Source organism: Pelobates fuscus, chromosome 4 (assembly GCF_036172605.1).
Source record: "Pelobates fuscus isolate aPelFus1 chromosome 4, aPelFus1.pri, whole genome shotgun sequence".
Taxonomy (NCBI): domain Eukaryota; kingdom Metazoa; phylum Chordata; class Amphibia; order Anura; family Pelobatidae; genus Pelobates; species Pelobates fuscus.
In genome coordinates this window covers 269,742,060-269,759,206 of record NC_086320.1, presented here as the reverse complement: position 1 = coordinate 269,759,206, position 17,147 = coordinate 269,742,060, and the positions used below count along the sequence as shown (strand labels likewise).

Here is a 17,147-nt window from a genome sequence, read left to right as displayed (position 1 = left end):
TAGCATGTATAACGTGATATACCACTGAATATATAACATTACAAGTGAGGGTGAATGTAGGCTTGGGATTACCCATATTAATTACATATCGAGTTAAAATGAAAAAATGAGAGTCCGTAAAGTTCAACTCTGAAACATCCATGTTGCTGCTGTTAATGCAAAAGAAGGAAGGAAAAAAAATCAAATTTAAACAATTTACAGTTGTGTCTCAAAAGAAGAAGCAAATATCCTCTTGACTCCACCAATATAGCAGAGCTTCTCCATGGGGCACAGATGATTATTAGATAATGTTCATGGTACTGATCGCCTCATGGCAGGATCAACTAAAAGGTTAACTTTTACCGAAGGTCTAACAGCCCACCAAAGGTTTTAGTCGTGCGATGCAGACATTTTTAAATCTGAACATTAATTGAAAGATAAAATAATAATAGAACATTAAGAATAAAACACAAATGTAAAGCCCAAACTCTTTTTTCAGTGTCTCATCCGTCATTAATTCAGTAATGGCTTACTGTGGTCACAGTCAGGGACAGGTACGGTTTTTGCATAGTATAGCCAGAGTAAGCCAGGTAGTTACGTGGAGCTTCTTCCCCCGAACAGAAAATGAAAGGGTTTGCAGCAGGATAATTCTGCAGGTAATTGGCTTGTGGTCTTAGGTTGTGACCGCGGCATATGCGTCAGGTGTGGAGTGCTGGGGGATGAATGGAGTGATCCGTTCTGGATTCCAGGAGTGGGTGCAGGTTGGGGAGCTGTTATTGTTACCTGCTGGTCTTTCTGGGGGTAACGAGTCCTGGGGCAGGTCCAAGGATTTCAGCATGGCCGGAGTGTCCTGGATGTCTCGGATGGTATATATGTTCGGTCCTCATTGGACCGTCAGTGCTCTGGAAGGGCGCCAGCGGTAGTCTATCCTGTGGGTGCGGAGTACTGAGGTGAGTGGTTTGAGCGATCTGCGCCAGGCCAGGGTGACATTGGACAGATCTGCGTAAAACGAGAGATCCATGCTCTCAAAGCGGTAGGGGGTTCTGCCGCGAAGGGAGGCCATGATCGCCGCTTTGTCCCTGCCGCTGTGGAGGGAGACAATGACGTCCCTCGTGGCTGTGGGCGGTGCGCCTTTCGGTTTAGGGACTCTGAAGACCTCTTCTGGGGTGGTCGTGGTGGTATGTCTGTTTGGCAAGATTGTCAGTAATAGGCGCCCCATTAGTTTAGGCAGTTCGGTCCCTGGGATGTCCTCAGGGACTCCCCTAATTTTGATGTTAGGGCTCCGCCTGGCATCCTCCAATTCAGCGAGGCGGTGTTCGCATTGTTGGGTGTGCTGTTTCAGGTCTAGCATATTGTGTTGCAGTGTGGCGATGGTTTGGGCCTGTGATTGTGAGGAGCCCTCCAGTTTAGTGATGCGGCCTGTCAGGCCTTTGAGGTCTGCACGGAGCGCTGTGACATCGTCGTGGAAGCTTTTCTTCAGATCCGCTAGCAATGTTTTCATGATCGCTGTGGTAATCGGTTCTGAGTCTGCCTCCAGTCCTTGGTGTTTCACTTTCCGCTGTGGGGTGCTCCTCCTCCGCGTCGTCAGACATCTCCTCCGAGAAGTCCGAGCACCCGCCATGTAACACCGCCATACTTTGTTTCAGTGACTCTTCGTGTTTGCCTCCACATCTCCCCGATCGTGAGTCCTGGGGTGGGCTTGTTTGGTACCGTTTCCCCCCCCCCCCCCCTTTCTCCCCATGTGGACCTGGGGTGTTTGCCTTTCGGTCGGATTGTGAGGGAGGTTATTCTAAGTGTTTTTCCCCGTACCTCAAGAGGTCAATTTTTAATACACAATATGTCTAGGGGGTACCAGTGGAGTTTCACCTGAGGCGTAGTAAGGAGTGGTGCCGTAGTGGGACATAAGTTAGACCGGGTATAACCGGACTATGCGTGTGTGCATATGTGATAACGGTCATAAAGTCCGGTGTCGGTCTATCGACCATGTCGGCCACTCATTTGTCTGGTGTGCGAGGGTCCCTAGGCTGTCAAAAAGGGTCTCATAGGTAGTGGTGTGGGGTAAATAAGGTGCCCACTGTTCGTTTTCACATTGTTTGGTCTTTACCGATGTGATGGCGTATAATTACAGCTAGTGTGTCCGAGTGATGTGTACGTAGTAGTTAAGTTCTCAGATAAAAAGCTAGAATAGGTGGATAGAGAGAGAAGAAGAGTTGGAAAAGAGCAGTAGAATAGAAGATCCGCCCCCATGTCTGGGTGCAGGTGGGTTAGGAAGTGTAGGAAGGGTAGGAGTGGTTAAGTCCCGCTGGGCCAGGTGTTCCCTTTCGTGTCCTTAACGGTTATATGAAATAAATGTGAACCATGGCCGCCAGAGCTCCGAGTGTCTGTCCCCCCTACCAAGCAGCGAGGCCCGAATTGCATCAGCTCCCTGAATATCCTCTACTCTACGGATCCATTCCTCCAATTTGGGGGTCTCAGTCTTCTTCCAATATTGCGGGATCAATGCTTTGGCCGCATTGAGTAGGTGGCGCAGGATCAACTTTTTGTACCCAGCAGGTGACATTGTGGAGATATGCAAAAGGGACAGCGCTGCCGTCCATTCCGTCGTCTCCCCCAAGATGTCTACTATCTTGTTTCTGATCATGTCCCAGTAAGGTATTATGAGGCGACAATCCCACCAAATATGCAAGAGTGTGCCCCTTTCTTCAAGGCATCTCCAGCATATTGGGGTCGTGGTTGGGAAGATCCTATGAAGCAGTACGGGTGTCCGGTACCATAGCGCTAGCAGTTTATAATTTGTCTCCTGGTATTGAGTGCTGATGGAGCTCTTATGCTGCCAGAGTAGTGCGGCGTCCCATTGCTGTGATGTGAAGGAAGTGCCTAATAACGTCTCCCATTGCCTGCGGTAAACATTATTCTCTGCCAAGTGTCCCGTCAACAGATGTTGGTAGAGGGTGGAGATATTGTGTCTCAGTGATGAACCTCTCTCGCATCTCCTTTCGAACCATGTGAGGTCTCTGTGTAGGTTTTCCCTGTTGCGTTCGTTGTCATAGTTGTGTTTTACTTGCATATAGCGTAGCGTGAGTAGTGGTGTATGGGGCGAGTCGCCTAGCAGGGAGTCCAAGGATCTCAGGGCACCATTACGCAGAACCGTGGAGATGGGAACGTGGGTGCGGCCCTCTGCGAATGGCCACGCTCGTGGTGGGAAGCCCCCGCCTATCGCCGGGTTGTGGGTGATGGGCAGTAGAGGGCTGGGTGTGGGCGAAATATGCGGTAGGTTTCTCATGAATTTCCAACTGATGAGCGTTTGTGTTACAATGCCGTCCAGATCGTCCTTGTCAGCGACCGGGGGGGTCCCCGCCCATATAGCGAAGTTCAAGTGTGCTTCCCGCCCATCTCGTCAGAATTGCCCACTGTTTCTGGTGCGTGTTCGTATGCCATTCCAGGATGCGTTGGAGGACCGTGGCCTGGTGGTATTTTTTAAAATCCGGTAATGCTAGTCCCCCGCGACACCGTGGCAAGCAAAGTAGATCATGTCGGAGCCTCGACTTCCCTTTCCAAACATAGCGGATAACCGCCGATCTTAGTGTGGTGAAGAAGTGTGCGGGCACGGCCCAAGGGAGTGTCTGGAATGCGTATAGGAGCCTGGGCGAGCAGAGGAGAGTAGAGGAGATGAGTAAGTGCCCGCGTCAATGGGAGTTACAGCTGAGACAAGAGGTGTCCCAGAAAAACCACCTCCGTAAAGGAGGTGACTCGTGCTACGGTCAGACTCAGGGGGCCCTGCCCGGGCAACCAGGCCAGGTGGCAGGGGACCTCCAGGTGCTGCCGTGTAGGGTAAGCACGAGCGTGGGATGAGGTGTGCGGTTCGGCACCAGTCAAGTGTGTGGAAGTATGTAAGCGGTCGGGAGAGTCTCCACACCTCAGCCCCAGACATTGTGTTGCTTTATATATAAGTTGGAGTGATCCATCACAAATGTTAGCATGTATAAACATTAGAACAGTAATGGGGATGCAACCGCGGCCCCTGAGATGTGAACTTTCGGCAAGAAAATCAAACAAACAACAATATGGTGATTAACCAGCGGCGAGAATGAAGCTGTGAAATTCCCTGTTCCGTTTCCCACCCGGGTCGAGCCCCAAGGAGCCACAGCAGTACTGCCCATATTCCCCTCTGTGTATTGTGTCGTCGGTGTGACCTCCTCCCCCGCCCTCCTCTTTAGGTGACAGTTTACCAACACGTCTGGGTAAGGGAGGATACGTGATGTAGGCCCGGTTGGTGCCAGGGAGTTTGGGGGTGGTGGACACGTCAGTGGAAGCTGTGTCTCCCTCCCTGGGATGCGAGGTTGTATGGCCAGTGGTAATGATCCCCAAGGGATGTGGGAGGGTCGGTCTTGTCAGGTGTCCGGGGTATGTCATAAGATGGGATATCCCCTGTATTCAGAGTTGGTATAAGTGAGTCGGGGGGGGGGGCCATAAGCCCAATAATGCGGTCAGGGGGGATGATGATAGTCCCAGGGCCCGGGTGATTGGGTATGTCGTGAATGTAAGTGTGGAATAAAAACATGAGTAAATATCCAAGTAGCATTAGGGAGCAGTATGATCTGTATAAAAGGCAAAACATAGCAAATGTGAATCTCCCTACCACCCACTGCATTCGACGTAGTTCAACTTGCGGCAGTTAATCCCAGGACCCCCCACCCAAGGCCCCATAGTCCAGATGCGTGAACAGTTGTTTCACGATAAGGGAATCCCTATGCCTGGGTCAGGCTGGCATGAATATTGTAACGGATCGCCTGGCACCCCGACTGGGTACCTCCTAGCGCTTCCTGAGGCCTCCAAGCACTCTAGCCGACACCACAATCACCGAATCAGAGAAGCATATGAATCCTCTCAAGCCTCTGAATGCTGTAGACAGTTGAATAGGAACCATATGAATAGGTTTGCACTCCTAGCAGTCAAACTGGAACAACATGCAATAAATCCTTCCCCCAATAATGAGACGACACTTCACTTTGAGGGTAAAACAGGAACTCTGGACTGGCACATCCAGCCTGGCTTTTATTACAAGAGTACACATACAGGCCACACCCAGGGGGAGGCATAAAATAACCAATAGTATCACGGGTGCAACCCACACATCCCCTCCCCTTAGTGTGACACATAATCCCATTATTCATACAGTTTAAAATATACTTTTTACACAATATTTATAACTTCAAAACCATACATCACATTCACATAAAATTACATATCCACAATCAATCCATTCAGGAGAACAACATATTGAAAAATGGCATGAATCAGACCAGGGGTTCAAAAGTTAGTAAAGTATCTTTTAAAACCCCTAGCTTTCCAGCTCAGACCGGTTTTACAGGGCTTCTCTGTGCTGGAGAAGAAATCCAATTACCTCCCAGCACAGAGACAGACTCCATTGAGCACATGGGGACACAAAGACAGTAAAACACTTTAAAATACATAAATTCACCTTTTACACATAACACACAGACATTTCACCTATCCCCAGATAGCTGGGATCTGAGCGCACAAAACTACCGAATAGCGCGCAGATCCTACTCACACAGTTCACTTGCCATGGGGCCGAAGTCTTTAACTACACGAATGGGCTCCATGGCATAGCTATCTGGGTTAACACATTCACATAAAGTCTGGTCCATAGTCCAAAGGCAAGAGGCGGGCAAACAGGCTTTTCCAGGGCCCAGTGGCGAGGTTGGTTTCGCCACAAATATTGACAAAAAAATTGGGAATGGAAGGTCCCCACCAGTATCCCAGCCCCCCCTCCCAAAACCCAAGCTGTGAGGAAGAACCTGTGGCTATCCCCCCCATCTTTCCATGGTAACCTTGCAGTCTTGTGGGAGCGCTCCTTAAAAGTTAAATCGGGGATAGGAGGAGAAGTGCAGGGCTCAAGGGATGCTATGTTAGTATAGAGAGTGTTGCAAAGGGGTGTCCCTCGATCCCTCCCTCACCCATTCCCTCCCAAACAGTCAAACAGAAACCCCGTCATCCGTGTGGCGATGACTGCATTTTCGGAGGACTCAGTGTCATTTGGGAGGCGTGGGCCTAACCCTGAAAGCGTAAGGGGCCAACCCAAGCGGGAGAGAACAGTACTCACTCAGCCAGTTCCCTGGGACCTGGTCGACGTCATTGTGGTGGCCGGCCCGCCGGTGATCCACCTCCACGTCTGCGGGGGGCTCTCTGCTGCCTGGGTTCTTGTCCCTGTGGGCCCAGGATCCAGTTTGTGACCGGGGTGGGCGGTAAGTTGAGCTCTTCGAGGATCCGCGGTATTTCTTCAGGCCATCTAGCCGATATCCAGGCATTGTTGTGGCGTGCCATCAGGGAGAAAGGGAAACCCCATCTGTAGGTGATGTTGTTGTCACGAAGCTTTGCCGTTACCGGCCGTAGCGCTCTCCTGGCTTCTAATGTGAGCGGGGAAAGATCATTGTATAGAGAGACAGGGGTACCGTGAAAGAGCCATGTGGGTTGCGTCCTGGCTTTTCTCATGATCATATCTTTAACGGGAAAGGATTGGAGGCAACAGATCAGTTCCCTTGGGCCTTCTTCAACCGTTCTTGGTCTCAGTGCTCTGTGTGCATGCTCAAATTCGAAGGATTGTGGGCCTTCAGCGCGCAGTATGGTGGCAAAGAGCTCTGCAAGCACGACCTGAGCGTTCTCTGCCCCTTCAGCTTCTGGGATCCCCCTGATCCTGATATTGCGTCTGCGGCCCCTATTGTCAAGGTCATCCAGGTGCCTGCGCATGTGGAGGATCAGGTCCCCTTGTCTGGAGACCGCAAGGTCTGTAGCCGCGTGCTGCGCGGCCTGAGAGTCAGCAGACTGTTCTAAGGCCTGTATGCGGTTTGCCTGCACTCCCACTTCCGCCCTTAGCCCAGCCATCTCGGCTCGCAGGGCGTCCTGGATCGTGGTGGTGAGGGTGAGCAAGTCAGCCTTAGTGGCCATGGCAGCTGCCATATTCCGGAGTTCGTCTCCGATGCGTTCAAGGGCTGGGGATTCCCCACTCACCAGCAGATTAGGTGACCGCGTGGCTGGGGTCGGGCCTGGGCTCTCGTCTCCTCCGGCAGCTCCGCGAGGCGGTTGCAGGAAACCGTCCATCGGTCCTTGCTGTGAGTTCGGGTGTGGGTTCCTGGGGGTCTGTGGGGTATCGGTACGGCGGCTGCGGCCCATCGGTGCGTTGTAGCTGGTAGAGGATCGCTTTGTCGGGGTGAGGTGCAGCGGAGCTCCGAGATTAAGCGGCCATCTTGGTCGGTGTCGAAGCCACACCCCCTTCAGTAAGGCTTTTGACACTGTTGCACATAGAAGGCTTATCAATAAACTGCAATCTTTGAGTTTGGATTCCAATATTGTTGAATGGGTAAGGCAGTGGCTGAGTGACAGGCAACAGAGGGTTGTAGTCAATGGAGTATATTCAAAGCATGGGCTTGTCACCAGTGGGGTACCTCAGGGATCTGTACTTGGACCCATTCTCTTTAATATTTTTATTAGTGATATTGCAGAAGGTCTTGATGGTAAGGTATGTCTTTTTGCTGATGATACTAAGATATGTAACAGGGTTGATGTTCCAGGAGGGATAAGCCAAATGGCAAATGATTTAGGTAAACTAGAAAAATGGTCAGAGTTGTGACAACTGACATTTAATGTGGATAAGTGCAAGATAATGCATCTTGGACGTAAAAACCCAAGGGAAGAGTACAGAATATTTGATAGAGCCCTAACCTCAACATCTGTGTAAAGGGATTTAGGGGTGATTATTTCTGATGACTTAAAGGTAGGCAGACAATGTAATAGAGCAGCAGGAAATGCTAGCAGAATGCTTGGTTGTATAGGGAGAGGTATTAGCAGTAGAAAGAGAGAAGTGCTAATGCCATTGTACAGAACACTGGTGAGAACTCACTTGGAGTACTGTACACAGTACTGGAGAAGAATATCTTCAGAAGAATATTGATACCTTAGAGAGAGTTCAGAGAAGGGCTACTAAACTGGTTCATGGATTGCAGGATAAAACTTACCAGGAAAGGTTAAAGGATCTTAACCTGTATAGCTTGGAGGAAAGACGAGACAGGGGGGATATGACAGAAACATTTAAATACATAAAGGGAATCAACACCGTAAAGGAGGAGACTATATTTAAAAGAAGAAAAACTACCACAACAAGAGGACGTAGTCTTACATTAGAGGGACAAAGGTTTAAAAATAATATCAGGAAGTATTACTTTACTGAGAGGGTAGTGGATGCATGGAATAGCCTTCCAGCTGAAGTGGTAGATGTTAACACAGTAAAGGAGTTTAAGCATGCGTGGGATAGGCATAAGGCTATCCTAACTATAAGATAAGGCCAGGGACTAATGAAAGTATATCGGAAATTGGGCAGACTAGATGGGCCGAATGGTTATCTGCCGTCACATTTTATGTTTCTATGTTTCAATAAGCTGTGGTTGTTCTGGTGACTATAGTGTCCCTTTAATGTACTTGTCTGAGAAAATTGTATAATTCAATATGTATTTACTTGGGTGTGAGGGGCCCATAACCGCAAAATCTGGCCAAAAGTGATGAGTGACAACAACAAAAAGCACTCCACTTTTTTTCAGTGTTTTTATGGATATGATACATAAAGTAGAATGTTTTGATAAGCGTGCCAGCTAACAATATCTATAATATTCATTTCTCCAGATCATACCTATCCTATTGATTTAAGGAAAGAAACAACTATGAATGTGCGAATATCAAAACTGCTTGTAAAGGCTCGCTATTTTGCCCCTGTCTGTGTTATTTGCCGTGGAGAAAATCAATGTTCAGAGGAGATAATTCTGGAGGGCGGAAAATACCATAGAATTTCATTTCTATGCAACAAACTTGACACCTTTAGGGTAACCGCAGAGCAAATCACACGTAAGGCGTTTTAGTTTGTGGTGTATTACTTTTTTTTGTCTTGTTCTGTAAATAAATCATGGTCTCTGGTTCGCAGGTAAATACTAGTTAAGCAACTTGGAAGACTGCTTAACCCCTTAAGGACACATGACATGTGTGACATGTCATGCTTCCCTTTTATTCCAGAAGTTTGGTCCTTAAGGGGTTAAGTCAACACTCAAGATGATGTTACTATTCTTTTTTTTTATTATTTATTATCTGTATGACTTTTATTTTATTTTTTGTTTTTATTAAGCAAGACGGTTTGGTTTTCTTTTTAACCTTTTTCTTGTTGGTCACCACCTACCCCTCCCAATGTGCTATCCAAGATGTCACTGAGATATTCCGTCCCATCATGTTCTTATAAATAAGTATTACTGAGCTCCTTCAATCCCTTTGAAAATTAGCATTGTACACAGACAAATTGAACTGCTTGCAAATGTTTAATGCAGATATGAATGAAGTGATTTTGGTGTATAGATCATGTCTTTGCAGTCTCCATGACCAATTCTCTGCAATTTAAGAGTTAAATCACTTTTATTTATGCAGATCTAGCCCCTTGCTGTGACTCTCTACACACTTCCTGAAAAAGTGTTTTTTTTATTTTTTAAGCTTCCTTTAGTGCACAGTTTGTTTTTAATTTAAAATGTATTCTCTCCTATTCTGTTCAGAGCCTGCTACAACCTGCAGTTACCTACTGAGTGATTAAAGATCAAATAGTAGAGTAGGTTATAAGAACTTCTAAAGTAAACACACTGCGCTGCAAGAACTGATTTGAAAATTGTTTTCCCCTTTTTCATGGAGGCTTTGTGGGTCACAGCCAAGGAAGCTGCAAGGGCATGATCTATACATCAAAACTGCTTCTTTTAGTTAAAGGTATTTTGTTTTTCAGACCTCACAACATAAAGAACACATTTTTAATGTGTAATGATTATATAAATATATTTTTGTGTATTTTTTTCTTTTATTACTTAGAATGTTCGGATTTTAAAACCTGCCCCATAAACAACACATCTCTTGGAATACCCCAGTCTTTGCTCTATCTCCCCATACCTTTGGAAACTATTACCTGGAAAATATTCCCACCACCACAGAGCAGTGCTGAAATAGGATCCAGAAGAATAAAACTACAGCAGCCTCTTCTAGGAACAACATGCAATGCTACTTCAGATTTCTACTATCATATCACCAGCTTCACCAATGGAAACCAGTTTACAATTGGAAATTTTTGCCCCAATGGATCTGTAGAAAAGATGCAAATGAAAGGCAATGTTACTATCATTCTGAACACATATAAGAAAACAAATCTGAGCCTAAAGAACCATGACTTGTATTTATCTTTTGTACCATCTGTTAAAGGTATGTACACTTAAAATGAGGTATAAATGATATTGAAAAGGCAGAGAAATGTCACTTTAAAAAGTCATTTAAAAACAATTGTTTTACTAGTTTGTTTTCCATCACTTCTATTGTGCAGCTGGCAAAGTGGCAGGCTTCCTGTAGTTCAAGGGCTAACCAAAAATGAAAAGTTTTTATTCATTATTTTTTTGTTTTCTTTTTTAACCACACTGCGGACATCTGTAGCTGAAAAGGCACTCTAAGCAACATAACCGTGCGCATTCAGCCAAGGAGGCGGAGAGGAGGAGGAGGAGAGGAGGAGGCGAGCTCCCCGTCCGGCGCTGGAAAAAAGAGGTAAGTTTAACCCCTTCCTCCCACTTCAGCCCGGCGGGAGGGGGTCCCTGAGGGTGAGGGCACCCTCAGGGCACTATAGTGGTTCTTTAAGCTCAGCAATGCTGGAGCTCTCAGAAGATGCGTCAGGCCATCTTACCTGCTCGTACTCTATATTGTTGTGGAGATCTAATATTGGAGACCATATCTCCAGAAGGATATTGATACTTTAAAGAGAGCTCAGAGAAGGGTTACAAAACTGCTTCGTGGATTGCAGGCTAAAATCTTTTAAAATGAGCAGACAGAGACTAGGTTCAGAGATGGAAGAGAGAGATTGACATGGGTAATGTGTTCTTATAAATGCATCTTGTGAGTTTTTCTCCAGCACCACCTCCACCAGTTACAAGGTGTGACTGTTTTAGTGTTTTCTGTCTGTAGTGTTCTGTAATTAGGCCCAACAAAGCGTGAAAACAAAATGTATGGTGTGATGGGGTAACTATGATATTGGCACATCTATCAAATTGATACCGGAGAAACTGACGGAAGCCAAGCACAGAGAGATGGACACAGGTTTCTTCAGGAAGGAAGAGATTCTTTATTCGGTTCACCGATCGGGACTCAGAGGGACTAATGTCACCAAAATACAGCAAGTTCTGAGCCCCGGACAATAGTGCAGGCTCCTTATATAGGCACATAACTCCTCCCATATTAAGCTCCACCCGCACATTCTCTTGACCAATCAATACAAATAAGAATTAACTTCCTGCTTGACTGCATGGCCTGTCCAGCACAATGGAGGAGGGGAATACTACATCCTGTATTCTTGCACATGCTCCGTACACTACTGATCGTATCTTGCCTCGTGCAACCAACTGATCGATACGTCAGCATATGCACGTATACATGCCACGTGGTAATCTCGGCCTACTAAATTTATTTTTACCGAGATTCCACCACATTCCCCCCTTTGATGCCTCTTGATATTTCACAATTACTTGAGGCATCACTTAACCTTAGTTTGCATACACCGCAAGTTACCATGAACCAGACCAGACTTATCTATGATGTGAATCTTCAACACTCATCTTCCTGCATTGGTTCTCCCTGATCTAGAGCCTTATATTTATAAATTGCCATTATCTGTGCAGCAGCCTTCCTCTCTGCTATATTTTCTATCAGACTTTGCACAGACCTAACTACTAAGGGTATAAGACATGGCAGGAGTAGACACAACATTAAAATCAGTAGGACTCCACCTACCAATGCCTTAAGCCCTCCAAACCGCTCATACCAGCTACCAAACCAACTACTTGGATTGTACCCTTTCCATACCTGAGTAGGCACATGCGCTAGTTTAACCATATGGCTAGTAAGCTCAGCTATTGCTTGCCCTTCGTCATCTATTTGAAGACAGCAATTGCTCAGGTTAAACTTCCCACTTACACCTCCCTCTACTGCCAATAGGTAATCCAAGGCTAATCTATTTTGGTATACTGCTGTCCTCATCCTGGTATTATGCTTCGCTAGAAGATTGAGCGCTTGTGAGGTCTCATTAGTAATAATCTCAACCACTGCCTGTAATCTTATAATACGGTTGAGCATATAAATTGGGGTTCTATAACCAAAAGTACCATCCTCTGCCCACGTGGCTGGCCCATAGTAATCTATAATACGCTGGGGAGGCCATTCATTATCTTCCCAGGCGCCTATCTCTATGGGTCCCCTTTTCTTCCTATGATTCACATCATACACTTTAACACCTAAAGTCTCACCTGTTTCAATAGGTAACAAGAAGAAGGATGGTTTGAGCATACCCAACACACATGCCCCTTCCCAGTCCTGTGGCAACTCCGAATAGGCTTTCTTACCACAGATCCAGTACAAATTTGCTGGGGCTCTCCAATTAGATGTGATGGATAGATCAAACCACACATCCTTTAAATTGGCGTATCTTGCAAACGGGTTAGATGGTTCTGAGACATTTGAAGCCGACCACCAAGTTGTATTCTTTGTATCATCATCATAAGCTTTTTGCCCTAGACAAGTTAATTCTCCTACAGAAGTATTATACATCATTCCTTTCCTCGCTATGCAAACATAACCTATGATGGAGGTCTTTAATCTCCACTCAGATTTACCTCTAACACTCATATGATAATCGGCTTGTGAAGATATTAATTGGTCAACTGCCTCAGAGCCGGACATTACCTCCTTTGCTTCCCAAGGCCATTGGTCTCCCATGTTAGTACCTCCACACACATAGCAGTTGGTAACATTAAGACTACCGGCAATAATTTCAGCTAAATCAATGAACAGGTTTTTAGCATTATGGGGGATCTTATTATCTATACTCATTTCCTCATAGAAGGAATGGTATACCTGATGAGTCTGGGAGGATACCGTATCAGTCTCTATCCCTATAAACAATACTGTCCCAGGGTCTAAACCCGTCCCGTATATTTGAAACCCAAATAAATTACCATATTTATCTAAGAACTTGTCGGGGTTATTTATAAGTATATGGACTGGATTGCATTCCATAGACTTACAATATGGACTGGTAGGCAACTTAGTCACAATCATGTCCTTGTCTACTGTCTGTCCCCAAGTTGCCCACCCCACACAAGACCAATATGGGCAAAAGTTATAATCTCTATTTGGGCATCTAGGACTCACATACTTATTTTTACTACTGGGACAAATATATTTATCGTTAGACCCATACGTTCTCTCCCATCTAAGATCCCCACATACATTCCACGGTTTTCTACCACTTGATATCTGTCACGTCTAAACATTTGTTATGAAGGAACACAACTGCAGATTTCTTATAGTTTGAATATTTATTATCAAAAGTAAAAGGTATTGACTTTAAGTCAATAGCTTTAATTAGTAAACGATAACTGAAGTCCTCAATTACAGGCACTGTAGCTTTAAGTAGTAAACGATAACTGAAGTCCACAATTACAGGCACTGTAGCTTTAAGTAGTAAATGATAACTGAAGTCCACAATTACAGACACTGTAGCTTTAAGTAGTAAACGATAACTGAAGTCCACAATTACAGGCACTGTAGCTTTAAGTAGTAAACGGTAACTGAAGTCCACAATTACAGACACTGTAGCTTTAAGTAGTAAACGGTAGTAATTAGCAGACACTGAATCAGAAAGAGTCTCTTTAGTAGTATTAATGAATTAGGTGATAAGAAGTTACAATAGCTGTTCCATAGACTTTAACTGAAGCGATATAGATGCAGCTAACTGAGACAAAGTATGAGTTGAAGTTAGCTGTAACGGTTTTGTTTTATCGAAGGACTTTGGAGACAGGAAATAACAGCTTTGAGATGCAACGCTTATCACAGAGGTTTTACTTAGCTTCCGGCACATAGAACACTGGTTCCCGAGATCTCCTCAGAGGCGGTTATCCTGAATGGAGAGAGTTCAGCTTTAGTCGTGGATGAGGAGAGGTGAAGGGAACTTGAAGTCTTCCAGTCCGGTCCGGTAACAGAGGGCTTTCACAACGATGTTTTAGCCGGTTCGTGAGTACGGAACGTAGTTCAATAATCCAGCGTCGCTCAGCTGGTGCGGTCGGATTAAATAAGGAGACCGTGTCATAAAGGGGTGTGGCTAAGCTCAGTGGAACCAGGAAGTAAGAGGATACCATAGTTAAGGCATGACAATATCGCTTTACACGCATCAAATAGCAGAACACCAGAAGAATATACGGATTCTAATACTGTTTTGTTAATTAGGGTCCCCTGAGGATCTCCATTCCTGAGAGTCAGCCAAATTGTACGGGGTTGATACTCTGGACTGAAGCACTTAGGTTCTCCTACTCCTAAATGGCACACACTATATTCTATATTTAAATATCTACATCTTGATACATCTCCTTTACACTCGCATTGCGAATGCCAAATTAGAGTCTGGGAAATATGGTTACCTGTTCTTGTAGTCTTAATGCATACCTCACAGCTAGGAGTGTCGGTACCTCTACCTTCCTGAATATAAAAATACACATATAAAAACATTATCAGAAACACATCTTTCGTCGTCATCCTCAGTCTTCGTCCGTGCGATGGCACCTCAGCTTCCAGGATGTAAGGGCTGCAGGGAATGGAGTTCTGCTCGTCTTCACAGGGGTCCCTTCGAGACTTTTCCTGACTTATACACTATATGTCGGTGAGCGGACAGGCTTTATTATGGCCTTCTCACTCACTTACCAAATCTCTGAAACAATAAAATTTGTAATCCACAAGGTTCCTCGTCACTCCGACTGAGTCGTGCGCTTTAACCGGATCTTGCAGGGATTCTCTGGATCTGCTGTAGCTTGCCAAGAATCGACTGCTGCTGGTTTAACCCTGGAGTGATGTATCCACGGAGTCACTTCGGCTACTTTTATCGCTGTAGGGGTAGACAAAAGAACAACATAAGGACCTCTCCACTTGGGCCCTAACGGTACATTATTCCACTCTTTAATCCACACTTGGTCTCCTGGGTGGTAACTATGAACTGGGGGATAAATATTCACAGGTAATCTATCTTGTACCCATTTCTGTACCCCCTCCATAGTCTTACCCAACTCTACAACCTGCTGCCCCCAAGAATTCTCGCACTTGTCTTCTATTCTTGGGTATCGGTATTTGGCACACAGCTTCTTTTCTCTCTGGCCCCATAATTCTTTGACCTTCAGAGATATGGAATCCCAGATATTTGACAGTTGGCAAACACAACTGAGCCTTCTTTCTAGACACCTTGTATCCTGCCTTCCAAAGAATGTGTAGTAGATCGTGCGTTGCTTGCTGACATATTTCCTTTGTAACTGCTGCTATCAACAAGTCATCTACATATTGTAACAATACACACTCTCCTGGGATGGACTCGAAATCCAGTAGATCTTGACTTAAAGCTGAACCAAATAGGGTAGGTGAATTTTTAAACCCTTGGGGCAGTCTTGTCCAGGTCATTTGGCGTTTTGAGCCCGTCACAGCGTTTTCCCATTGGAAAGCGAAGATACATTGGCTTTCTGTGGCAATTCGGAGGCAAAAGAAGGCATCTTTGAGGTCTAAGACTGTAAAATAAGTAGCCCCGCCCGGAATTAAAGCAAGCAGGTTATACGGATTGGGTACAACTGGATGTATGCTAACAACCGCATCATTGACTGCTCTCAAGTCCTGCACAGGTCGATACTCATCTGTACCGGGCTTTTGAACAGGCAGCAATGGGGTGTTCCAGGGGGAAGTACAGAATTTTAGGATACCATACCGTATGAACTTATCCAGATAAGATTGGATGTTCTTCTTAGCCTTCTGCGGGATGTGATATTGCCGTAGGCTCACTGGATAAACCCCAAGTTTTAGTTCAATTTTAATAGGTGGAATATTGCGGGCCAGTCCTGGTGGGTTGTTCTCTGCCCAAACTCCTGGTATGTTGAATAAGGATTCATCACTCCTAGGGTTTTGGCTAGTCAACGCTGTATAAAGTCGCCACTCTTCTTCCTTTGGTACGGATAATGTCATAATACCTGAAGGTCCATTAAACTTTAAGGATGTTGTTCCGTTTGGTAGGAACGTAATCTGCGCTTGTAATTTGGATAGCATATCACATCCCAGCAATTGGACTGGACATTCAGGCATGTAAAGGAATTGATGTTTTACTACGTGGCCTCCCAATGTACAGAGTCGACTTTTAAGAACCGGTTTTGCAGCACTTCTCCCAGTTGCTCCTATTACAGTAATAATTCTTCCAGATGGAGGAGCAACTAGGTTAGTCACCACCGAATGTTCAGCACCAGTGTCGATCATGAACGCACTCCTTTTTCCCCCTATTGATACATCGACCATAGGCTCCGCTCGACCAAGGGGGATGGAGCCCGGTCGGTATCAATAGTCCTCCATAACCGTGTCAGCCAATCCTACAAAGTCCCTACCTTCTCTATCGCGGGACCTTTGCGCTGCTGGATAGTACCTATCTTCCCTTACACTTCCTCTGTTCCCATTACTTCCTCTATTACCAATGCTCCCTCCGGGGCCTCCTCTACCTCTCGCTCTGCCTCTAAAGTTTCCATAACCTGCCCTGGGTTGGTCTCTCTCATACTGCTCTCTTTGCGGACACTCGCTTCTCCAATGCCCTTCTTCTCTGCAATACACGCACTGATTCCTACTCAAGGGCTCCCTATTCCACCTACTATCGCCTCTATCTGGACCCCGTCTATCTACGCCTGCGATTGCTACAGCTAGCATATCTGCCTTTCTACGCATCTTGCGCTCTTCCTCTTTCTTTGTCTCTGTTTCCCTGTTCATGTACACCTTATTTGCTACCTCCATTAGTTGGGTGATAGACATACCTGCAAACCCTTCTAACTTTTGTAGCTTGCGCTTAATATCTCCGTAAGCTTGGCTGACAAAGGCGGAGTTTACCATTCGGGAATTATCAGCGTCTTCCGGATTAAAGGGGGTATACAAGCGGTATGCCTCCAATAATCGGTCATAAAAGACACTGGGCGCTTCATCACTTTTCTGAATCACCTCAACTGTCTTCGACATATTAATAGCTTTCTTCCCTCCGG

The 17,147-nt window shown here is 45.7% G+C and overlaps 1 protein-coding gene across 1 annotated transcript in view; it reads left to right on the top strand.

Moving 5' to 3' along the window:
• Positions 1-17,147, top strand: part of CDCP1 (CUB domain containing protein 1) — a 132,048-nt gene that overhangs the window by 84,661 nt on the left and 30,240 nt on the right. The window contains exons 5-6 of the mRNA XM_063452104.1: positions 8,677-8,895; positions 9,889-10,272. Coding sequence (XP_063308174.1) covers positions 8,677-8,895; positions 9,889-10,272 — 603 coding nt within the window. The remainder of the gene's footprint in view (positions 1-8,676; positions 8,896-9,888; positions 10,273-17,147) is intronic.